The following is a 27050-nucleotide window of genomic DNA, read 5'->3' as shown; positions in this document are numbered from 1 at the left end:
ATGTTCTGGCAATGTGTTCACATTTTTTATATTAAAATAAGTTTATACTGTGTTTGTTGTGTTTCCTGTATGGGTTTCCTATTCAAAAAAAAAAATTCTATTTTACAGATGTTTGTCTGTGGCAGGGACAGGGTAAAGATAAAATTGGGCACAATTGATTCATTTTTCATCTTCCTGTCTCCATTGCCTGGAAACTAGGTGAAAGGTTAGCAGTTTGCAGTAAAATATGTTACTCGCTAAAAGCCTTGAATGGAATAAATATTTTATTCCCTAATGATGGAACAGCAATGAATGGTAGTTCATAAAAGGAACACTAACCTCAGAAAACAGAGCTTAATGTGCCTAAAGCAAGCAAAGTATGGATATAGTTTTTAGTTTATCATTCATTACCATTTCTTTGATTCTGTCCATGTACCCACCTTTGTCATAAGTTGTCTATGGCAGATTTGCCGAACCCGTAGTCCATTCTGTATTGAGAATGCAAGCTAAGATGCCCATATATGGGCAGTTATTGTTTGCTGACTTGCACTGACTGCGTCAGCATTTAATTGGTTCATGTATGGGCATGCCCGGTTTTGTGGGCCTAGGGGGGCAAAAATTGGGGTGCATCAAAAGTCCACAAAGTAGCAGAGCTGACAGGGGAAAACTGTGCAAAGTTGGGAAAAGCAGATTGCTGCAAGGTGAGAAGAAGTGGGGGAGGTTCGAGTGGTGGGGGTGTGTGAGCGAGAGTAGTTGTGCGAGCAGGAGGAGTGGGGTCGGAGAAGGGTGCAAGCAAGAGGAGTCTGGTGTAAGAGGGATGCAAGTGAGAGGAGTTGGGTGAGAATGGGGTGCGAGCAGGAGTAGTTGGGTCGGAGAGGGGTGCAAGCGAGAGCAGTCTGGTGTGAGTGAGGTGCAAGTGAGAGGAGTTGGGTGGAAAAGAGGTGTGAGCGGGAGGAGTTGGGTCAGAGAGGGGTGCAAACAAAAGGAGTCTGGTGTGGGAGGGGTTCAAGCGAGAGGAGTTGGGTGGGAGTAGGGTGCGAGGAGTAGGGTCAGAGAGGGGTGCAAGCGAGAGCAGTCTGGTTTAAGAGGGGTGCAAGCGAGAGGAGTTGAATGGGAGTGGGTTGTGAGCGGGAGCAGTTGGGTGGGAAAGAGGTGTGACTGGGAGGAGGTGGGTGAGAGGAGTCAGGTGGGTGCAAGCAGGAAAAGAGTGCACAAAGTAGCAGTTCCATTGGTGAAAGCTGATTAGAGTGATAGGTTTGAGCAGCAGAGGGGAGGGTGCAGGCACAGGGATGTCCAGTACTAGGTGGGATGTGAGCGCGGGGTGGGGTGCAAGTGGTGGGGGCCTAATGGTGCAGGAATTGTGAAATCCAGCGCTGTGTATGGGTCCCTGGTATCTTTTTGACATGGGCTTGTTCCAATATTGATCAGAAAAATATCCTCTGTTGAAGAATTCATAAGATCCGTCCTTCCACTTCACTTTGGACAAATTTTGACCAGAAAACACCTGTATTTGCAATTTCTGCACAAAATTAACAAATTGCAACTTAATGACACATTTGACTTTGCACATCAGTAACCAAAAAACCCAGTACAGGCCTTCAGCTCATCGCTTTGGCATTTGTCCGAAAGATGGAATGTTGCATGGACAGGTAATCTGTTAGGATGATAATTATATGTATACAACAATATGATGCTCATCCAAATGTTTATCAATTTTGATGGGAAAACTATATTTTGCAACAGCTTGGTGCTTCAAGAAATCATGAAAAGACTACTTATTCTGCAAACCCCAGGTCCATAGCTTTCAGGATAATAGATCCAATATTTCAAAGTATAACAGTGTTTACTAATAATATAGTAATTGTTTCATACATTTATTTTTTTAATTACATTATTTATTTGAAATAAAAATCATCATTCCAAAACCACCAATAACCAACCTTACTATCATAACTAAATTAAATAGCAAATTGAAGGTTACAAGAGTTGGGGATTGTTGGATAAGTCTGAGCCGATGTACCTCTGTAATTCTGATAAAATCAGGTTTTAATGACTGCTAAAAGTAAAAAATAACTTCCTCCCAAATGTTTACATTGCTGCTTCCTCTGCTTGTTCATAAACGTTATATTTACTTTCATTGGTTTTTTCTTGACAGTAAGTTTTCTGTTCTCTTTTAGTAAATGTGGAAACCTTCCACCAGAGAGCTGCTTCTTCAGCCTAATATGCAGTCTTGGTGCATTTATGGGTAAGTTGCTTTTTATCAAGAAATCTCTACAGTGTCAATATTTTACCCATTGCGGTTATGCTCTATGATACAGGGTAGAAAACCTTAAAATTAACTTTAAGTATGATGTAGACCAGAGTAGCCCCAAAGTTACCAATGCAGGGTCTATTTTTAGTTAAATTACATACCTCCCAATATTTGAAAATTGGAAATAGGGATAAAAAGATCTGCCACGCGGACTGTCCTTTAGAAAATTAAATGATCATACCTTCAAAATTACACTACTGTAGAAATTTTGGTATCCTTAGGTATCCATAGCCCCATATTGGTTTACTCAGCCTCTTTCAGCTCTCTGTTTAATGTTCACCCTTCAGTTGGATCCCACCACCACTGCACCCAAAGCACTCTGCCTATCCCTAGTTCCTGCCCTGCCTGAGGTAATTGAGTCAGTGAATTTAAGATGTACAGAAATTGGCAAAGCTATTTATTTTCACTGTTCCAGGAAAAGTCAGTATTATAAGCTGCAGATAAATCAATTTACCATTTAGGATGTTTGTGGTTTTAAGGCTTCACAGGTTTTGCATTAGTTGCTGTGTGGGTGGATGTTGCCCTATGGAAAACCAAGGAAGTAAGTTGGGAAACGGCATAAACCGTATCACTGATGAAACACAAGTCTGGACTGGAATTCAAAACAAGCCCTGGCATTTCATGTACACAGAGACCCAAACTACCCACCGCACACTTAATAGGGATTGTTTATGGCATCTTACAGCAGGCCCTCTGGCATTTGGCAGACCCACAGATAGACAGTCTGGGTCTGATGCAACATAAAGGATTTATAATCATTTATTTTAAACCAGTGATAACTGTGCGTCACACCTTGATTCTCTCAAATAATCGATAATACCATTGGGGTTATTCACCGTCAAACACTTTTTTTCTGTTCAGTTAATTTCAGATGGTTCACCAGAAATAGTTTTTTTTTTCCCAATAACTTTATATTTTATATTTGTGACTGAGACACATTCAATTACATTACATAGTAGGAGAAACAACAGCCTGCCAGAAAGCAGTTCCATCCTAAAGTGCTGGCTCTTTCTGAAAGCACATAACTAGGCAAAATGTCCTGAGATGGCGCCTACACACCAATATTACAACTAAAAAATATACTCTTGCTGGTTCAGAAATGAAATTGTATATTGTAGTTAATTATTTGCAGTGTAATTTAGAAATAAGAACTACATCATAAAAATCATGATGGAATTCCTTTAAATCTATATGCGCAACCAAATTGGGATTTAACCCTTGACCCATATAGTTCAAATATACTCAATTAGAATAGATTACACTTGAGCATGTAATAAAATAAAAGGCAATATTTATTCAACACATTTGTTGGTGGACACCCTAGCCCATTGGTTCTTATACATAATTGCATTATCGTTTATTGGTATCTATTTCTCACTTAATTTTATGTCGTTGAATCCCTTTAAATGTTTTAAATGGATCCATTTAATTGATACATGTCTTATGCCCTGCTGAGCAATATCCCTGAGTTCCATTAAAGGCAGCTGTTAGAATTGATACAATATTTGCTAATATTCCACATATACTGTGAGAAATGTATCAACGAAATGTTGATCAATGATATGTAGCAAATTGTAACAGTTCAGAATGCTCCTGGATCACTGAGCTGCCAGACGGAAACCCCAGAGACAGGAAGATTAAACTTTTAAACTTCAATTTTGGAAAAACTGTAAAAAAAAAAAAATAATAAAAGATGGAAAACATTTGAAAAAAGTCTTTGTTTATGATGAAAAGCTGAAAAAAGTGTTTGGAAAGTGAACAATCCCTTTAAAACATGACCTGCTGCCAAAGTACATAAAGTTTAGCTGTAAATACATTTGTTTCCCAGAAGTGCTTGTAGTGCTTTGTAGTAGTTTTGCCATGAGACACTACACTGTTCTGCCTTTACCATGTCTCCTTTCTAGTAGTCCACAAGTATTCTTGCTGTAGTAAAGAGAGTTGTTGGATATGTGCATTATGGAGCTCTCTTTGTGTTATTAAAACAAATATCTTAAACAGCCAGGACTGGACTTATTTGGGAGCAATCTGATCCTTCTGCCCACTTTTCAGGTTACCCGATCATTGCACAAATGGACAGATTTTATTTTTAGATTTATTTTTATTTAAAGGAGAACTAACCCCCCCATTGTGATAAGTCCCCATTGGCCCCTCTCCGCTGACCCCCCTGCCCTGTCATACCCCTAAAGTCTTTCCCCTCTAGAAATAGAGACCGCAAATGCAGAGTCAGCGCAGCAGAGTCAGCGCAGCAGAGTCAGCGCAGCAGAGTCAGCGCAGCAGAGTCAGCGCAGCAGAGTCAGCGCAGCAGAGTCAGCGCAGCAGAGTCAGCGCAGCAGAGTCAGCGCAGCAGAGTCAGCGCAGCAGAGTCAGCGCAGCAGAGCTCACGGGCGACATCTTCTTCTCTTTGGTAATCTTAGGGAAGTGATCGGCGTATTGGTGCATGCGCAGTTGGAGCAATCTTCCAGTTCGTGACAACTGCGCATGGGCCGAAAGAGATGAAAATTGCCGAAGGGGAGAAAGAAGACACGAAGATTACGGAAGAGAAGAAGATGGTGCCTGTAAACTCTGCTGCTCTCACTCTGCATTTGCGATCACTATTTCTAGAGGGGAAGGAATTCAGGAGTAAGACTGTGCAGGGGGAAGGCAGGGAAGGGGGCCAGCAGAGGGCTGCCAATGGGGACTTATCACAATGGTGATGTATCACCTTCAAGTGAACTATGTCCTGGCAACAAATATTTGAGTCCCTTTGGTTCTGTAGATCCATGAATGATATTTGGCCCCAGTTCATTGTCCTGTGCAAGAACTGAAACTATGTCTGCCCTTAGGCTAGGATCTTATGGGGCTGAAATCTACCTGCTGAAATCTGCAGGCCAACTTCAGCCCGCAACTGCTAGCAGAATCCTCTTCTGCGTTCCCGTTCGGAAGCCTTGTGTTGGCTCCGGCACAAGCACACTCATTGCATTTTGGATCATACAGTATATAAAAATATATTGCTGACTGTATTCATTATTTTACATTCCATTATCAAGGATTATTTCACCATTATGATAATGATAAAAAAAAGAAATAAAGCTTATAGTTGTGGGTCTGTCTTGCCAGTTTATAAATAGGACATGTGTCTTTAAGATGTATGGGTTGGAAGGTGCAGAATATGAACATTTCTTCCTTTCTCCACTGAGACTATGTGCTGTCTCACACTATATGGCCAAAAGTATGTGGTCTCCTGCCTGTCAAACATCATATTCCAAAACTCCATCTCCTTTTCTGGGAAGAATTTCCCACTGCATGTTGAATAATTGTTGCAGAACTTTTCTTTCATTCTTACACAATTGAGCTGGGCAATGATGTCGTCAGTCAAGTTCTTCCACTTCCATCTCTGCAAACTAAGATCTGTATGGTCCAATTTTTCCACATATGGACATGATTGTTGCCACAAACTAGGAAGCATGGAATTGTTAAGAAATCAGTGGCTGTGGCTTAAATAGCCAGTTTCCAATAAGTAGACCATTAAATACATTAAATGTATGAATACATGGGTGCAGGAAATGTGCACAATTAAGTTCTTTACTGTCAGCATTTATGTTGCAGTAAGTAATCGAACAGTGGTAGAATTATATAAATGTTTTAAGAGGCAACCCAGTTAGGATTTTCTTTCATTCCTGTGGTTCAATATGAAAAATTAGTTTGCGGGCACCTATGCTGCTTTATAGGCCATAATAAGGTTTAAATGCAACTTTTTTTTTTTTTTTTTTTTGTTTTACATCTACTGCAATGAAAAATGTACAATTTTGGCTACTACATTAATTACAAGAGAACATGTAAATCAAACCAAACCAAGTTTAAACTGAATTAAACTGGAATTTTGCCAGGTACGGCTTAAATGATTCATGCTGTTGAGAGGATAAAAATGGCTCATTCTTTGCATGTTTTCTTTTTTGAGTAAAACGGGTATCTTGTCGTATGATTTAGACCAGTGCTATCCAACTTATATGGTACCGAGTGCTGGAATATTTCTGGTCTATATGGTGGAGGGCCGATAATGGAAGCCAGTGTTAGCCACTCCCTGCTTTTAGACCACACCTACTTTAAACCACACCCATGTTACCACAAGACCATGTCCACATTAAGAGTACACCAAAAAACCAAATGGTTGTGCTCGCTGCAGGGATGTCATTTATATGTGTAAAAAGTTGTCATATTAAGGCATACTCTTAAATCCACATTCCTCCTCCTCCCTTGTGGATAACACACTACCCCCAGCATATGATTAAATTCTTTAGGGGCCCCTAACAATAATTTTCAAATGCTAACAAACCCCCAGAACAAATACCAGGCTTATGTTCCATAGGCAGAGCAGGGCACAGACAGGTAGCGTTTGGCACACCCAGGGAGCATAGGGCAGGCAGAGTATAACACACACATGTAGTATGGGGCAGACAGAGTATGGCACACACAGGGAGCATAAGGCAGGCGGAGTATGGCATACACAAGGAGGATAGGGAAGGCAGAACAAGGCAGGAGACAGGGAAACCTATCAATACCACTCTAGATGTGCTACATACAGTCACACAGTGCTGGTGCCCCATCAGCATTTTGTATGAAGTGTGAACAGGTGTACAATTTGGGCTGTTTCAGTCTGGATCTCAGGTGTGAACAGTACAGGGCTTTAGGATGTGAACAATAGAAGTGTCACAAGTGTGAACAATTCAGGGAGGATTAGATGTGTGAACAATACAGGGGATTACAGTCTGAATTTGAGGTTTAAACAATGCAGGGGCCAGTTAATCTCTGTAGTGATACATTTTAAAGTTTACATATGGTAAACAGATACAGCAGGCAGACTTTCATGTGGAGGGCCACACAACGGGGGCTGCCAGTTGGGACAGCCCTGATGTAGACAGTGCTTTTCTGAGACAACATACAATTGGCCATCATTTTCACAGTAGCAGAAACACAAATACAATATTCTGTAAAAACAACTTCAACCTACTCAACCTGCTGCAATTGCAGAACCATCTGTGGATGAACTCTCCCATGAAGATTCTTCAGATTCAGAACCAGAGCAGATATCAGCAGTGGCAGAATTCCCTAAAAGATATTTGGCAGTAGAGTCTCTTCAAGCAGATATGTTTGTCACTTTAAGGATCCAAGAAAAAGAGCTACATGCTCTTGATAAACTTTTTGGCCTTGCCAATAAAACTCTTAGAATCATTCTCATGAGAAAGAGTTATCATCAAGACAAAATCCTCAAAGTAGTGGAAAGCTCCAGACAAGAGGATTTCTAGAGATAAGTGACTAGATATCCTATAACCATTTCATCAATCACATAGAGATAAATGGGGCCTATGGTGAGACTAGCGAAATGCACAACTATTCTTCAGGAGTGGAGGTCCCCAACCTTTTTACCCGTTAGCCACATTCAGAGTTGGGGAGCAACACAAGTATAAAAATATGTTTGTAGGTGGTACAAAGTGTTATGATTGGCCATTTAGTAGCCCATGTGTAGACAGGTAGCCTGCAGAAGGCTCTGTTTGGCATTACATCTGAATTTTAATGCAACAAGAACTTGTCTCTTTGCCAAAAATTCAGAAACGAGAACCTGCTTTGAGGCCACTGGGAGCAACATCCAATTGCTTGGTGAGAAACATGTTGATCATGAGCCACTGTTTGGAGATCACTGCTGGAGGATGGCAGATCCTTAGAACAGTGCTGTTCAGCCAGCAGCAGGCTGTATCCTGCCCTCGGCCCTCCCATTGTGTGCCCCCCCCCACATCAAAGTCTGGTTGCTGTGTAAGAATTTAGAGGTATCATTACTGAGGGTATGTCTATGAAGAAGAAACCTGGATATTGAAGTATACAGGAAACCCACTCACACCGATCAGTATTTGTTGTTTGATTCCCATCACCCTCTGGAACATAAACTGGGGGTTATAAGAACTTTACACCATCGGGCTGAAACTGTGGCAAGAATACCAACATCTGAAAGAAACTCTGAAAACTTATGGTTACCCAGAATGGCCTTTATCAAAACAAAATATAAGCCACGCAAAAAGACCAAACCAAGTAACAGAGGGGAAGAGCTTAGCAGGCGAAGCGAACATAGCCATCCCATATGTTACCGGAAAAACTTAGCAGGTTTTTAAAGAAACATCACAGTCCTGTGTATTTCAAACCCAGCAGCACCCAAAGACAGAAGTTGGTGCACCCTAAAGACCCAACACCACAGCACATGAAGAGCCATATGGTCAATGCTGTCCGGTGTAGTGAAGAGTGTTCCAATCAATACGTTTGGGAGACAAAGCAACCACTCTGTTAGAGAATGGCCCAACTCCTCAGGACTAGAGTCAGAAGTCTATTTACATCTCAAACAAAAGGGCCATTCCTTTGAGAACAACAATGTGCACATTTTGGATATAGAGGACAGATGGTTTGAAAGAGGCCATTTATGGCAAAGTGGTAAAACTATTCCTGAACAGAGGAGAGGGCCTGCGACACTGTTTGTCATCAACATACAATGCCGCTTTGACATCCTTACCCCATTGGCTACACAACAATTCACACTTCCAGTCATGTACATTGAAAGATTAACACTTGCTCCAATGAAAATCACAGTACCATTGTGACTGGATCACACTTTTACACATCTGTGCGTTTCAGCCAACACCTTGCTGAAGTTCAATGGAACCATTGTTATTGGATGTAGTCTATGGGGAAAAACGCTGAAGCAGTTTGGGGAGATAGTCGCTCAAAAGACGAGGCGATTAGTTGCCAGGCGACAAAATCTCCCCGAATCTCCTCGTGTGGCCTTACCCTAAGGGTAAGGCCAGACGAGGAGATTCGGGGAGATTTTAGGCTAGAATGAAAAGTCGCCTGCGCTAGTGCACACGCGGCGATGCGTTTTCAGTAGTCGCCCAAAGTTGCCTCACTGAGACAACTTTCGGCGACTATTGAAAACGCATCTCCGCGTGTGCATTAGCGCAGGCGATTTTGCGCTGTAGCCTATGGGGAAAAGACGCTGAGGCAGTTGGGGGAGAAAGTCGCGCAAAAGACGTGGCGATAAGTCACCAGGCGACAAAATCTCCCCGAATCTCCTCGTCTGGCCTTACCCTAAATGTCCAATTTCCTTTGATTTAATTCTTCTAGATACTGTATATCATTACTGAGATTAACTGGAGCCTGCATTGTTTGCACGCCAGACTCAGGCTGTAAAATCCTGTATTTTTCTGACCTGTAGTTCCCCCGTATTCACACCTTTCAATGGCTATTCACAGGGGGGAAGGAGGCATATGGATTTAAGGGCATGTCTTATGACCAATGATTTGTTTTTTGATATGTTAAAACCATTATATGGATATGGTCTTTAAAGTTCTTGTCATAACAGGAGTGTGATTTAAAGTGGAGTATTTTAAAAACTGGAACTAGTCAACACAGGCTTCCATTATTGGCCCTCCCCTGTATTGCCCAAAACATTCTGGCCCTTAAAGTTGGATAGCACTGCCTTAAAGATTGCATGCATTGCAAAATTAATAGCTTACTCAAGAACAGTTTTGCCTCCTTCACTTCAACTTTTAACATAGTTATTGCTAACACGTATCCAGAAAATTCATACTTTAAAACTGCAGTACATTTTACATTTTAATGCAATAAACAAGACCACAGTCTGAGTCAAGATAAAATTATAGATCAGCACCACAGTCTTAGGGGAGAAAAAAAAAAACAAAAAACAAAACCAGTCAACAGTGTGTTACAACACCAATCTGTGTGTGTCTTGAATCATGGAAAGTCTATGCACAGATTTGTGTATTCTAAAATGCTGTAGGGATTTTCATCCCAGCAGAGAGTGGGTAAGGCACATGCTGAGTTTTATTGTTTTTAAGAAAACATCATTGCACCTTGCTTTAATTCTTTGTACCTTTTGAAAAAAGCACTACAAGTGCTTTGTTTTATTTAATTATAATTCTATTCTGAAGATCACACTTTTTAAAAATCACCAATCAATCATTTTAAATCCAGCTGTACTCACACAGGCGCATTTAAGTGTGCTTGGCGTTTACATGCGCCTGTCTGAGTACGGGCCCTTTTAAATCAATAGATTGCGTTCCTTCCTGCGCTCCTCTGCAGCTGAACACTTAAACTGAACATAAGCAAACTGTGTGTCTGTACAAGCCTTAGTGCAGGAACATGTATAAGTAAGTAGTACCATTGCCCTTATGAACTTATGTGGACTTTTTTTTGTTTGTTTATAAGCCAAGCCATTACAGGAACCATGTGTTCTGCGTGTTTAACAGGGCTGACTGTATAACACTTCTTTATAAATTCTGCCATGTTATGCTTTAAATCCAGGATTTTCTGGATTATGGATCCCTCCCTGTTATTTGTTATCTAAAGTTACAATGTATCTTTAATTCAGTAGAACCTCGATTAACATACCTGGATTTTACAGTTTCCTGGAATTTACGTTTTCTTGTGGTCCCATACAGGCAAGCCACATCCCTCCCCAGATTTTACAGTTTTTCTGGAATTTACGGTTTATTGTACTGTTTTGCAATTGGGTTTCTACTGTAATAGTGAAGCTAGAGGACTGCAATGTCATAAAACAGGGTTTTTTAGACTTTTTTTCGAGTTCCCATTGAAAGTGATAGTTAAGTTTTAGTATGTTCTAGAATGCCCTATTCTTTGTAACCTTTTATAAGTCTTCATTTGGTTCTTAATTTTTTTTTAATATTTACTTTCTTTTGCCTTTTTCCAGTTTTCAAATGGATGGGTCGCTGTCCTATTCTATCTGTTCGTCAGAATTTTTGGCTTGTGTTAACTGCAGACTTGACTGTTTCACAGTTAACTTTTTTTTCTTCATTTGCCAAAACCTTGATCGTTGTGGAAGGCTTCATTGTTTCTTTTCCTTTAGTCATGTGCTGTAAATAACATTGCTTTGTTTCTCTTGCAGTGATGCTGATTGGCCTACTTAGATATGCCTATGTTATTGAACACTACGGCCCCTCCTGGTTGAATACAGTGGCATTTATTTTGGGATGGATTTGTGCGGCTGGCCTTACAATGGTGGGAAGCTTTCAGGTAAGAGGACATAGTGACAATAATGCTCTACCCTGTGCTTCGTAGTAGAAACTGGTTAGCGCAGACGCACACTCTCCACAGCCCTTTCTGGTTGATGGCCTGGTGCTCGGTAATGGAGGATTCGGCTACCTCGCTGGATTCGACAAGAACAAATTTACTGGCACAGAAGGCTTGGTTATGCAGGATAAAACCTTGCTTTATTCGTAGTGTAGAAGTGCAACGTTTCCTTGCACGCCCCTTTCTCAAGCATACAGAACCCGTGATTAAGGAAGTGTAAATAGGGTAATCAATGAACAATTTTTGCATATAAAATTTTTTTGCATAAATACGCATTATAAAAACAATTGTGGCAGTATATACATTAAGCCTCCTACCAGAGCAAAGTGATATAGTTAGTGACTAATAGGTCTATATTAAAAAGTTACCAAAAGAGTCTCGAGTAAAAAATGTCCATGTGCTTCACCAGAGTTGTACTTCAGCAATAGCAGTAACAACTTTTTAATATTCACTTGGATACAGTGTCCATACCAAAAGGTTTTTTTTTTTTTAATTTTGGAAGTTTTTGCTCAACTGGTACTGCAGAGAGAAAGTAGGAAACTAGAGACACATGTTTAGATGTAGATTTAATGTACATTTCTGAGTGTCATTCAACAAGAGGGTTCTTACTGTAGCTAGTCTTTAGGAAAACCTGACGGGAAACCATAAAACAGGGTCTCAGGGACTTGTAAATATCTTGCAGAGGCTTAAGTGATTCAGTCCTGGTTTTAGTTGCTGTATCCAAGAACATTTTAGTAATTCTGCCCGAAAATCTTTGGAACCGCATATTTGTGTTAGAGCGAGTGTTTTAACATGTACATTGAAAAATAACTTCCTAACTAGGATTATTATTGGACTGATCAGAAAAAGCTGGTTTATTCCCAATGATGTCACTGTGGGCTTTAATGAGTCACTAAAATTACATCATTGAACAAGAATGGACATAATGTTATTCCTGAATCGCCCTTATTACACAAATTCAGGGTTCTATTTATATAGGAAACTGGTTTTCTATTCAGGCAAGCCTTTGCATATCAAGGCATGATATGAAGCATTTTAATGAACACATCTGAACACAGGCATGTGTTAGCCAAAGGGGTTTACTTTTTGTTTTACAGGTATCTGTGTGGCTTTGAAATGCCACATTTTAAAGGCAATAAATAAAGGAAGAAGGAAGTAAACATATGAGAAAATGTTGGAAGGAGGGTGGGAAGCAGGGGATGATGGGAGGAAGGGTTTGGATCAGGTGATGGAGTAAGAGAATGTGTGGGATGGGAAGGAAACAATGGATAGATGAAAGTAAGGAAGGGAATAATTTATTGTATTATGAAACAATAAATGCAGAGGAAATTCCCTGCAGTTGTCCTGTTGTGCCGGTTTTCTTTTGAAAGTATATTTCAAAATCCCTGCTTTATTTAAAGGGCAGGACACTTTGGTAGCTTAAGGCCAGGGCTGTGGAGTTGGTACATAAATCCTTCAAAGCTGACTCCTCAGTTTATGGTACCTCCAACTCCTCAGTTTTTAAAAGAACAATTACACCAAAAACTGGAGTGTATAAAAGTAATTAAAATATAATATACTGTTAGCATGCACTGGTAAAGCTGTGTGTTTGCTTCAGAAAGAATACTATAGTTTATATAAACAAACTGCTGTGTAGCCATGGGGGCAGCCATTCAAAAGAGAAAGGACTCAGGTTTACATTGCAAATAACACCATTGTATTAGACAGGGCTTATGTGTTATGTAGGGATGCACCGAAGCCATTATTTTGGATTCGGCCGAACCCCCTTTGCGAAAGATTCAGCCGAATACCATACCAAACCCTAATTTTCATATGCAAATTAGGGGTGGGAAGGGGGAAAAAATATTTACTACCTTGTTTTGTGACAAAAAGTCATGCAATTTACCTCTCCGCCCCCAATTTTCATATGCAAATTAGGATTCGGTTCAGCCTGTCCGAATCCTGCTGAAAGAGGCCGAATCCCGAACAGAATTCTGGATTAGGTGCGTCCCTAGTGTTATGTAACCTTTCCTCCTTATTTCCAGCATGAATAGCTGTCCCATGCCTACACAGCAGCTTCTTTATACAAACTATAATATTCTTTCTAAAGCAAACACACAGCTTTTACTAGTGCATGTTAACAGTATATTATATGTAAACATAAACATTATATGTAAACTTACATTTTTTGGTGTAACAGTTTTAAATATATATATGTATTTTCCAGGTTCATTAAAAGAAGTTAAGTACACAACATACACAGCAATGTATCATTGACAAAAAATAAAAATATAAACCACATCCTTTGGTAATTCTAAACCAAAATCAAAGTTAAACTACATAGACCAAAAACAATTGGAAAACATAAAACAACTTGTATATTATCTGAACCTGTCCTATAGCTGTGAGATAGCTGATTTGATTATTTTCAGTGCTTCTCAATTGATACTAGATAAATATAATTACAAAATAGTAGGAATAAGTAGGAAAAACAAGGCCAATAAAATTAATCTAACCCAGGTGCCATGCTGGGCTGTAACAAAATCCACATTACAAGAAATACACCAGTATAATCTGTTATTCTAAAGAAACATCATTTTGCCTATGCATATTGTCCCCCAGCAGCACATACCACTCCACACAGCACATGCTTGTGTTCTCCTTTAATTTTGTTAACCTAGCTGTGTCCGTTTTGTTCTCCTTCAATTTTGTTGACCTAGTTTTGTAATGATATATTAGCTTTTTTTTCTTATTTATTGTTATCATGCAAGTATGCTTTGAAGTGTGTATAAGAAATGCCAATATTGGGTTAAATTAATATCAATTAGATTGGACTGCAGAGATTATGTATATACCCTTGTAATTTTGAGAGCAATTTTAGTATACCCACAATATCTTGCTAAAATATTCCACTGGATTTAATCAATTGTCCGTTTTCCTTTGGCCTTTGGCCTGATGCGTGGGTCCATGCATGCATACACCAAACTGATCCAAGAAAAAAGTCAAGCTGGAACAATGTCCCTAATCAAAGAAGGGCAGTACCTGTACAGTCCTGTTTTAACATTTTCATCCTGTCACCTTCACAAGTGTTCACACCTCCTGTCAATTTAACTGAAACAATGAACATCTGCCTCAATTAATTTCATGGTTCCATTGTGATTGGTTGGTAATGATCTTATCAGCATTCATAGCTCACAGCCTACATCTGCCTGAAGCAATTCCATTAAGCCCCTGTGAATATATTACCCTTAAAGGAGAAAGAAAGGTTAAAACGAAGTAAACTTTATCAGAAAGGTCTACATAAATACACCAGTAAACCCACAAAATAACACTAATCTGAGTCCTCTGTCAAAAGAAAACTGGCATTTTTGTCCTTCTATTGTGTACACATGGGCTTCTGAATCAGACTTCCTTCTTTCATCTTAAACCTCCAGGGCACGGCTTGAGCAGTATGTTCCTCTCTCCCCCTCCTCCCCTCCCTGCTGTAATCTGAGCCCAGAGCTATGAGTGAGCAGGGAGAGACTCAGGCAGGAAGTGATGTCACACCAAGCTAATATGGCAGCTGCTATCCTAAACAAACAGCTTCTAGAGCTGTTTACTGGGGTATGGTAAAGCATTCTGAAGAATAAATATAGTACTCTAGCTTGCAGCATTGGGGCTTATCTATTGGAAATAAACTCTCTGTAGCTTTCCTTCTTCTTTAAGCCTATTGTAGACATGGTGTTCTCTCCACCAGAAAATCTCTGACAGCTAAGAAGTAACCATTCATGGCCTTTCAGCCCAGCATTCAGTTCAGTTATATTCAGCGACAGGTAGTTTCCATTGAACTGAATGGCTGGTTGAACAGCGACGACTACTCCACTAGCTCAGAACAGCTGTTCTATGTGCCATAGACCTAAGGGATTTAAATGATGGTGAATGCCCTGCCACTTAAAGGAACAGGAAACCAAAAAATGAGGGTGTGCTAAAGTAACGAAAATATCATGTAGTGTTGCCCTGCACTTGTAAAACTGATCTGTTTTCTTTAGAAACACTACTATAGTTCATATAAACAAGCCGCTGTGTAGCAATGGCAGAAATTGAAAAAAGGTTATATGGCACAGGTTAAATAACAGATAACAGATAACACCATTATGTTCTACAGAGCTTATCTGCAGGGCAACACTGCATTATATTAGTATTAATTCGAAACAATTAAATTTTTACTGTTCCATTAAATGTTGATTACTAAGCAAATGCTGCTGATTTTTAGCCCCCAGCTTTCCTATAATTCTCAGTTTTTCAAAGCTGATGGCCTTATGTTCAGATTTCAATATTTTTCTCTCCATTGTTGGGATCCTTGGGTTACACTACGACATTATTTTAGTGTTGAACCCAGCAGAGAAAAAAAGGAAATACTTCTTGTTGCAAGAAAGAAATGTTAGATAGATGTTAAAATCACCCATATCTACTAATCCTATTATTTTGTCCTTTTTTTTTTAAGGTGGATCATGCTAAAGTTCTGCATTATATTGGAGCAGGCGTTGCATTTCCAACTAGCATGCTGTTTATTTTCCTTCAGTCCATCCTGACGTATCGCATGGCACGTGCTTCCTGGGGCTGCTATGTTGGACATATCCGCACCATTCTCACTCTCTTTGGCCTGGTGATTCTAGTTCTCAGTATCCTTTACAGTTATCATGTATGTTGATGATTGATGCCCAGAAATCCGTGAAAAAGTGTTCCAAGATAGACACGGCTGTAATAACACAATATCTTCATGCACAATCAGTAGTGCCAGGGGCTAAACATTTAAATAGTGGTGGAGTCAATATATGTTCTACCTTCCTGTGTTGGTATGGGATGCAGTTCAATGAAAACATTTGTACGGTGTTCAGGATAACATCTGCGTAGAAGAGGACATCTAAACTAAAATATTTTTTCACATATTTAAAGGAACAATAACAGCAAAAAATTAAAGTATAAAGTATATAAAGCTGCTGTGTAGCCATGGGGGCAGCCATTCAAGCACAGGATTCACAGTAGATAATAGATAAGTTCTGAAGTATCCTGTTGTGTGCTACAGAGCTTGTCTGTTATTTGCTGTGTATCCTGTGCCTTTTCTCCTTTTTATGGCTGCCCCCATGGCTACACTGCAGCCTGTTTATATAAACTATAGTAGTGTTTCTGATGCGAATACACCAGTTTTATCAGTGCAAGGCAACAGTATATTATATTGTCATTCCTTAGAAACACTTTTTTGGTGTTACTGTTTCTTTAAAGGAATGTTAATATACTGTTGCCTTGCACTGGTACAGGTATGGGATCTGTTATCCGGAAACCCATTATCCACAAAGCTCTGAATTACGAAATGGCTCCCGTAGACTCCATTTTATCCATATAATCCAAATTTTTAAAAATGATTTCCTTTCTCTCTGTAGTAATAAAACAATACCTTGTACTTGATCAAAACTAAGTTATAATTAATCCTTTTTGTAGGCAAAACCAGCCTGTTGGATTTATTTAATGTTTACATGATTTTTTTTTTAGTAGACGTAAAGGGGTTGTTCACCTTCAAACAACTAGTTGTTTTCAGATAGATCACCAGATGTAACGACTTTTTTAAATTACTTTCTATTTTCTATGTGTAAAGTGTCATTTTTCACCTTCTAAAGCAGCTCTGGGAGAGAGGGTCGTGACCCTCTAAATTGTTCTAAATTGGTACATTTAGTTGATACATTTCTTATCTTTGTCCCTGCTGAGCAGAATCTCTGTGTTTCATTACAGGCAGCTGTTAGACTTGATACAATAGTTGCTAATACTCCAGAGATGCAGCTGAGGAATGTATCAACTAAATTTTGCAAAATAGTAACCGTTTAGAGTGCGTTACTGAGCTGCCAGACTGAAACACCAGAGACAGGAACATGCAACTTTAAACTTAGATTTTGGAAAAACAGTAAATAATGGAAAGTAATTGAAAAAAGTATTTATTTCAGGGGAACAATCTGAAAACAACTGAACTGAAAAAAGTTTTGGAAGGTGAACAACCCCTTTAAGGTATGAAGATCCAAATTGTGGAAAGATCCGTTGTCCGGAAAACCCCCAGGTCCCGAGCATTCTGGATAACAGATCCCATACCTGTACAACTGGTGTGTTTTCTTCAGAAACTCTACTGTAGTTTATATAAAGCTGCTGTGTAGCCATGGGGGCAGTCATTCAAGCACAGGATACACAGTAGATAACATAAGTTCTAAAGGAACCCATTGTATACTACAGAGCTTATCTGTTATCTGCTGTGTATCCTGTGCCTTTTCTCATTTTTCAGCTTTGAATGGCTGCCCCCACAGCAGCTTATAGTTGCGTTTCTGAAGCAATCACACCAGTTTTACCAGTACAGGGCAATGGTACATTATACTGGATGCTATTATGAACTTTTGCTTTAATCGTTTGGATTGTGGGCTCTGCTCTAAACTAACACACAGTACAGTGTTCATACATCATAGAGATCAGTCATTAATGTCTCATTTTAGCTTGATGACAATTTGCACATATGGGTTTAATGTCAGACGTAATCGGTTTGCTTGAATGGAACATGGCCATGGCAGTTTACAGTAACATTAGAGCATTACACGGCCCTGGTATTGTACTTTGGGGTATTTTGGTCTTTTCCAGGTACTCTACAGTGATCAAAATACCCATCCCCCTCTGACATCTGCTTGCCGTTGTTTTTTAATTACACCCTAAATAATACTGTTGTTTAAAAAGAGTCAGTGAGCACAAATGCGCTGCTTCTATTGCCAGTCCTGTTTTAAAAGGCTTTTTGTGTAAAGTAGAGCACACACTCATACCCCCTCACACCCCCATTCTTAATTTTGTTAAAGGGATACTGTCATGGGAAAAAAATTAATAGTGCTGCTCCAGCAGAATTCTGCACTGAAATCCATTTCTCAAAAGAGCAAACAGAATATAATTTTTTTTATATTCAATTTTGAAATCTGACATGGGGCTAGACATATTGTCAATTTCCCAGCTGCCCCAAGTCATGTGACTTGTGCTCTGATAAACTTCAATCACTCTTTACTGCTGTACTGCAAGTTGGAGTGATATCACCCCCTCCCTTTTTCCCCCCAGCAGCCAAACAAAAGAACAATGGGAAGGTATCCAGATAACAGCTCTCTAACACAAGATGCCAGCTGCCTGGTAGATCTAAGAACAGCACTCAATAGTAAAAACCCATGTCCCACTGAGACACATTCAGTTACATTGAGAAGGAAAAACAGCAGCCTGCCAAAAAGCATTTCTCTCCTAAAGTGCAGGCACAAGTCACATGACCACGGGCAGCTGGGAAATTGTCAACACGTCTAGCCCCATGTCATATTTCAAAATTGAATATGAAAAAATCTGTTTGCTCTTTTGAGAAATGGATTTCAGTGCAGAATTCTGCTGGAGCAGCACTATTAACTGATTCATTTTGAAAATATTTTTTTTTCCCATGACAGTATCCCTTTAAGTCTAGTGACTAATTATGTGTTTTCAATTAATTTTACAGAAGTTACTTAGGCAATAATTAAACACAGGCATCTGTGCCTTTACTTAAGATTTGGCACGTCACTGGTTATTGAATGATAAATGTAGATGATTAATTCGTCTGTGACGGGCGAATGAAGGATATAACACTTAGTTATTGCTTGATAAAAATCTGTTAATATCTTTCAGTCTGTAGAGCAGGAGTGCCCATACTTTACTAATGTGAGGTCTACTTTTAGTGATGTTTTCCCATTATGATCTACATCCATAAAAGCATTGTCAGCATTCTGTTCCATGGCAAATATAATATTATATTGATTTATGAAAGAATTTATATTGCTATATTTAACAAACCTATATGTGAAAGAAAAGCATGAAACAGGAGGGTGATATAGACAAGTTGTTTGTTGAGATCTACTGATTACCAGCTAAAGGTCTACTGGTAGATCCCGATCTACCTTTTGGGCACCCCTGCTGTAGAGGAATCACATTTTCCATATTGTTGTCCAGTCTCTCATGAACCCATTCACTGCATATATTCCTCTAAAGTAGTGTCATTGATTAAAAAAACAAAATCATTATTTAATAGTGAGGTTTGGGGCAGTTGTGAGGAATGGGAGGTGCCAATCCTTGATTTTGGTGTGTTTTGTGTTTCACTTCAGGGCTACATTTTGTCCTTACAGAATTTGTTGATATAGTGGACAGTGCTGCAGAACAGAGTAAGCACTAGTGCAGTTTCTAGTAGCTCCCAATAAGCAATTGATTTTGATCAGTGAGATAGAAAATGGAAGACACATCTGATTTGTTAGTTTTGGCAAATACACTGCTAGAAGTTAACACATAAGTCAATTTCCCTCTGTAATTTGTGTGTATTCATCTTTTATGTAGCCTGGGGGTCGACAACTTTTTTTTTACCCAGGAGCCACATCCAGGTGTAAAAAGAATTAGGGAGCAACGCAAACATACAAATGTTCCTGGGTAGTGCACAATAAGTGCTGGCTGTAGCTCCTATGTGGACTTTCAGCCTACAGGATGTTCTGCTTGGCACAGTTTTTATACAACCAAAACTTGCCTCCAATCCTGGGATTCAAAAATAAGCACCTGCTTTGAGGCTATGGGAGCACCATCCAAGGGGTTGGAGAGCAACATGTTGCTTATAAGCCACTGGTTAGGGATTATTGATTTAGCCAAGCAGCCATTTATGCGATCTCGCCAATGTTGATTCAACAAAATGGGAATAGGACCACCAAATGAACTAATTTGACACAACAGTGGGTGTCAACTTTTGTCTACATACTTCACAGGTCAGCAGTCCCATAATTTGTGAGAAGTGATCTCTTTATTGTCCTATGGGCCAGTTCTATACAGTTTGTCCATCAGCATGCTTGCTAAAATATCTAGCCAGTGCTGCGATTTGGCCTATGTGTGTAAACTTCTCTGTAACCCCTATGGCAAACACTGTAGTAGTGGCACACGGTGTATCTAATTAAGGGTAAATCATTGCTGTTTGCCATAAAATTGTGATACTTGCGCCAATGCAATGCCATGCTAATGTCAACTTTATAACAGGAAAAAATTCCACTTGGGCACTATTATGTGGGTTCTGTTTGTGCCGAAAATATTACTGCATTCTTGCCTCACTACTAACCCTAGCCTAGGGTGGAGGACCCCTTTAGGCTGAAGACACATGGATGTTTAAGTAGCAGCTACTTTTTACAGCTACAAAATACATGAAATAGCCTACCATACACAATACTAAATACAACTGCCTCCTTATCATTTGAATAGTAGTTGCAAAGGACCTCAGTCACTTCAGGGAGGTCAAGAAGGTGCTCGCTAGTGCACCTTACTACTGTATATTCATCAGTTCTTTGCAAACCAGAATTATGTCTAAAAAAAATACCTTCCTACTTCTGGACTCGGAGTCTGTATAGATTTATGTAGATTGACCCTCTTATTTACTGTACCTGCAGCTGTTTCTATATCAGTGGCCTTCAAAGATTTGTGGTGGTGCGAAAGTCACCAAAAATTTGCACAGGCTTGTCAGAAGTGACTGAGTGTGACAGCAGCCATTCTATGGCACACGATTGGACGGGCTGCTTGGCCTCGAGTCCAGATCATGTAAACAAAGTTTCATATTCCAATCCCGCTTTTAAAGTGGATGCAAGTGATGGAAATATAGTATAGTAACAAGGGGCTCTGACCCAAGGTAGAATCTTCAAGCAGAGTTAGTTATCACCTTTATAGATGCTAGGGAAATATTTTCTTGCATTCATGTTTAACATGTAATTTGCATCGGAAATGTGGCCTTTATTGGCCCTTTAATGAACCTGAAAAACAGGCTAACTATTTTAATAAGCTTTTTGGATTACTTGACAGTGCACATTCTGATTTAGATTATTATCCTTTAATACTTTCTGGTTTATTCCTTTCCTGCCTAAATTCTTGAAATAAATAAAAGATTACTGCATTTGGCCCTGGATTATCAGATTGATCAAATAATGTTTTATTTTTGTGTTTTATGCCTTTCCAAAACGTTGCTTTAATCTTTCCTTTTCCTTGGATCCTATGTACAAAGTAGCAGCAAAGTACAGTATGTTTATTAGGGATGCACCGAATCCACTATTTTGGATTCGGCCAAACCCCTGAATCCTTCGAGAAAGATTGGCCGAATACCGAATCGAATCATAATTTGCATATGTAAATTAGGGGTGGGAAAGGGAAAACACTTTTTGCTTCCTTGTTTTGTGACAAAGTCACGCGAGTTCCCTCCCCGCCCCTATTCGGATTCGGTTCGGCCCGGGCAGAAGGATTCAGCTGAATCCGAATCCTGCTGAAAAAGGCCGAATCCCGAACCGAATCCTGGATTCGGTGCATCCCTAATGTTTATGCTGTATCCAGTTTGTGAACCCCCGGAAATCCACTGGCTACTTTAATATTTATCATATTTTCCAAGAGTTTAGCACAGTGGTTTTGTTGGTAGAATTTCTATATCTGCAGATAATATATAGGAAATAAAGGTTTGTTTCACTGCCCTTATGCTACTCTAGTACACTGTAGTAGGCCTGTTCCACACAAATAAACCCTTTCACACACTCACAACATGATGTCGTACAGTTAAAGATGTGTGTGATTCACCATTGGACAATATGGACGGGCATGAAACGCGCAATGCTTCTAGTAAGATGTAATGTTTCCATAATAAATCTTTAAAGCTTTTTTTTTTTTTTTTAAGATTTTGTTCATAAAAAGTGATTGTGGTTTAAAATTTAATTTGATGAAAAACTAGAAATCAGTTTTTTGGATTTGCACAGCCATATTCACCTTATATCTTTGAAATACAGGTAGTCCTCGAGTTACATTACACCCAACTTATACAACTCATCCTTACATACAGAGGCTATTACAGTAATGTAATGTGCTTTGCTTGGCCTTTATTAGCATTAATAAACCACCTGCCCCAATCCCCTCTGGTGTGTGTTGTCTACTGCGGAGCACAGAAAGGTAAAAATAAATACTATGTTAAAGAAAGAAAGGCATCCTGCACTTGGGAGTGCCAAATATTGGGATCAAGTACAAGCATCTGTTTTATTATTACACAGAAAAGGAAATTATTTTTAAAATTTGGATTATTTGATTATAATGGAATCTATGGGAGACTTTTCTTAATTCGGAACTTTCTGAATAATTGGTTTCCAAATAACGGATTCCATACCTGTATATGTGCATGAACAAAGATGAAACCTTATGAATTATACAATTGTAGGAAAACTGGCTTCAGGGGAGTTTTAAAAAGGGTTTATCTTGTTTTGCTGTGGTTGATCCAATAATGACTTTGTAGAATAGCTGATATATTTTACATTCCTTTATCATCATTCATTAACTGATATTCACTGATAAACTTTTTCTTCTGCAAAAGTGTAACAAGCTCAAAACACAAGTATTTCCTTAACTATATCTTCCCAGGTGGTGTCTTCTTCATCCAGGAAGGCTTTGTATTGCAGCATCTGGCTGCCCTCTGCGAGTGGACCTTTATTATCAATGTTCTCATCTTCTACGGGACTTTTTCTTTTGAATTTGGGGTGATATCAACGGATACATTCCTGGTGCTTCTCAAAGCGAGCAGAGCCCCAAAAAGCTATAAGGCAGGAACCAGCACCCCTGCCACACCTCATGCTCACAGCACCTCTGAGAACATGGCCATGATTTGAAAACACTGGACAGTTTGTCATGTATGGACATGATAGGAATATTCTGCTTTTGGTCCTTAAGAAGTGAGACCAATTTACTTTGCATTGTGGACAATGAGAAGGGCTAGTCACATGACCAAAAAAAGATATATATATATATATTATATATATATTATATATATATATATATATATATATATATATATATATATATATATATATATATATATATATATATATATATATATATATATATATATATTTAAAGTAATTGTTTATCAAATTCACAGTTTTGATATGTACTATGCAGTAGTTGAGTTATAATGAGTAAAATCTATGTATAGGGCATTAATGCATCAGCCATATAAATTTTTGTATATTTTGATATAGCATATTTCTATGATAAAGAGTCTCAAACATGGTGACATTAAAGGAACAGTAACACCACAAAATGAGTGTTTTAAATGATAGTAATGAAAATATCTGTTGCCCTTCGCTGGTAAAACTGATCTGTTTGCTTCAGAAACACTACTATAGTTCATCTAAACAAGCTGCTGTGTAGCAATGGCAGCAATTGAAAAAAGGCTACATGGCACAGGTTAAATATTGATAACACCATTATGTTCTACAGAGCTTATCTACTGTGTAACCTGAGCCTTTTCTCCTTGGAATGGCTGCCCCCATTGCTACACAGCAGCTTATTTATATAAACAATAGTAATGTTTCTGAAGCAAACACACCAGTTTTTCCAGTGCAGAGCAACACTGTATTATATTTTTATTACTTTAAAACATTCATTTTTTGATGTTACTGTTCCTTCTAAACCTCAAACCGGCCTGACTTCCATTCTCTAGGATAAAAGACCAATAGGCCCAAGTCGTTTTGTGTATATGTGCAGATTATATATATATATATATATATATTACCTGAAGCCTTATCTTAATCTTTTGTTGAAATGTTTTGGTTTTTATTTTTTAAATGGTACAAGCTCAGAGAATAAGGAAATTTCAATAGTGATTTTCAAGAAATCTTTAATCACCTAGGTGGCCTTATATGTAACAGTGGGCAGCCATTGATTGCAGCCTGTTGGTGGGCCCAGTTGAAGTATTTGCCTCTGCCATTAATCAATAAGAATTGTAGAGCTGCCTGGTACTTGTGTATGCTCACATCTAAATTCTACCATCCCCCTGAAAAAAAATGTGCAGTTCTGCTTAAAGGAAAATAAAAGTTTAAAGGGATACTGTCATGGGAAAAATTTTTTTTATCAAAATGAATCAGTTAATAGTGCTGCTCCAGCAGAATTCTGCACTGAAATCCATTTCTCAAAAGAGCAAACAGATTTTTTTATATTCAATTCTGAAATCTGACATGGGACTAGACATTTTGTCAATTTCCCAGCTGCCCCTGGTCATGTGACTTGTGCCTGCACTTTAGGAGAGAAATGTTTTCTGGCAGGCTGCTGTTTTTCCTTCTCAATGTAACTGAATGTGTCTGTGGGACATGGGTTTTTACTATTGACTGTTGTTCTTAGATCTGCCAGGCAGCTGTTATCTTGTGTTAGGGAGCTGCTATCTGGTTACCTTCCCATTGTTCCTTTGTTTGGCTGCTGGGGGGGAAAAGGGAGGGGGTGATATCACTCCAACTTGCAGTACAGCAGTAAAGAGTGATTGAAGTTTATCAGAGCACAAGTCACATGACTTGGGGCAGCTGGGAAATTGACAATATGTCTAGCCCCATGTCAGATTTCAAAATTGAATTTAAAAAAATCTGTTTGCTCTTTTGAAAAATGGATTTCAGTGCAGAATTCTGCTGGAGCAGCACTATTAACTGATTCATTTTGAAAAAAAATGTTTTTTCCCATGACAGTATCCCTTTAATAAAGTAGTAGGCTAGCAATGCCTTAGCAGTGAAGATAGATTTGGAGTTTTCCCCTGTAGCTCCCCATCTTCTTTTCTATTGATTCAAAGCACATGCTCTGTTCTGCTCTCTGTTACCCGAGCTTAGGGACCAGCCCACAGTGTACAGAATATAGAAAATATTAAAGCCAATTACTTTCGATTCTCATAACATTGCAGCTTAGAAACCAGTGCAATTTGCATCCAGATTTATCATCAGCTCTGTAACATCAGCTTCTATAACATGTGAACCTCGTTTTCTGCTTGATGATTTGCAACAACCCCTAAGCTTAGTTTCTCAACTGCCAAGAGCACACTGAAGAGAAGTGTCATGGACACGCATAATAAAATCCAAGATGGAGGCCTCCTGTGCTCAACTTTGAAGGCCTAAATCATCATTTTTGTAGAGATTCTGAAACTTTAGACTTAAGTATATTAAATATGGCATTTCTACCCATATTTGTTTTTAGGGTTTAGTTCTCCTTAAAGTGTGGGGCAGGCACACCTGTAAGAATGAGGCTGATGGCTCTTTTTTAGCCTAAAACACTCACTACAACATTGAGCCGTTCTGGCTATATTTGCTGCCCTATGATCACTCTAATCAGCAGTCGTTGGCATTACAGAGCTATGCAGTTTCATGCATTATGTAAATTCTATAATGGTTCCAGAAATTATTTTCCCTTAAGTTTTTTATTTTACATTTAAAGGTATTTGCAGCAGTTCATGGGAAGGCAATTTAGTAAAACAGGTATTAATGGAAGAGTTGATCTCAAAGACTCTTGAGTATCCATGTCATAAATTGGTTTAGATACTGTCTTTTATGCTTTGTACACTTTGTTAAAGGAACAGTAACACCAAAAAATTTAACTGTTTTAAAGAAAATTACAATATTATGTACTGTTGCCCTGCACTGGTGAAATGTGTGTGTTTGCTTTAGAAGACTACTATAGTTTATATCGACAAGCTGCTGTGTAGCCATGGGGGCAGCTATTCAAGCACCGTATACACAGTAGATAATAGATAAGTTCTTAAGAGTTGTATTATATACTACAGAGTGTATCTGTTATCTACTGTGTTTGAATGGTTGCCCCCATGGCCAGGCGCCATAGGCAGCGCCGCTGGCTGAGCGTGCGGACCGAACATGGGGTAGGCGACCGAGCAGGTGCGTGCCTGGCGCCCCCCCAGCTTTGTGCCCCTACGCACGTGCCTATTCTGCCTACCCCTAGTTCCAGCCCTGCCCATGGCTACACAGCAGATCATTTATATAAACTATAGTAATATTTCTGAAGCAAACACACCAATTTTACCAGTGCAGCACAACAATATATTAATCATATGAAAAAGTTTGGGAACCCCTCTTAATTTTTTGGAGTTTTGTTTATCATTGGCTGAGCTTTCAAAGTAGCAACATCCTTTTAATATATAACATGCCATATGGAAACGGAGTATTTCAGCAGTGACATAAAGTTTATTATTTAACAGAAAATATGCAAATTTGGGGACCCCAACAGAGATATTACATCAATACTTTGTTGAGCCTCCTTTTGCAAATGTAACAGCCTCTAGATGCCTCCTATATGAGATTCTGGATGGCGGTATTTTTGACCATTCATCCATACAAAATCTCTTCAGTTAAGTTAAATTTGAAGGCTGCCGAGCATGGACAGCCTGTTTTAAATCATCCCATAGATTTTCCATGATATTCAAGTCAGGGGACTTTGACAGCCATTCCAGAATATTGTACTTCTCCCCCTGCATAAATGCCTTTGTAGGTTTCAAAGTGTGTTTAGGGTCATTGTCTTGTTGGAATATCCAACCCCTGCATAACTTCATCTTTGTGACTGATGCTTGAACATTATCCTGAAGAATTTGTTGATATTGGGTTGAATTCATCTGACCCTCGACTTTAACAAGGGCCCCAGTCCCTGAACTAGCCACACAGCACCACAGCATGATGGAACCTCCACCAAATTTGACAGTAGATAGCAGGTGTTTTTCTTGGAATGTGGTGTTCTTCTTCCACCATGCAAATTGCTTTTTGTTATGACCAAATAACTAAATTTT

At 39.1% G+C, this 27050-nt stretch overlaps 1 protein-coding gene across 1 annotated transcript in view; it reads left to right on the top strand.

Annotated features, from left to right (window-relative positions):
* Nucleotides 1-23258, top strand: part of bc014685.S (cDNA sequence BC014685 S homeolog) — an 84205-nt gene extending 60947 nt beyond the window's left edge. Inside the window, exons 4-7 of the mRNA XM_018227590.2 lie at nucleotides 2157-2224; nucleotides 11232-11359; nucleotides 15879-16056; nucleotides 22868-23258. Of these exons, the coding sequence (XP_018083079.1) occupies nucleotides 2157-2224; nucleotides 11232-11359; nucleotides 15879-16056; nucleotides 22868-23112 (619 nt within the window). The 3' untranslated portion in view covers nucleotides 23113-23258. The remainder of the gene's footprint in view (nucleotides 1-2156; nucleotides 2225-11231; nucleotides 11360-15878; nucleotides 16057-22867) is intronic.
* The last annotated feature ends 3792 nt before the right edge of the window (nucleotides 23259-27050 follow it).

Source organism: Xenopus laevis, chromosome 7S, assembly GCF_017654675.1.
Source record: "Xenopus laevis strain J_2021 chromosome 7S, Xenopus_laevis_v10.1, whole genome shotgun sequence".
NCBI lineage: Eukaryota > Metazoa > Chordata > Amphibia > Anura > Pipidae > Xenopus > Xenopus laevis.
Note: the sequence above shows the minus strand (reverse complement) of the source record. Positions and strands in the feature narration are given on the sequence as shown.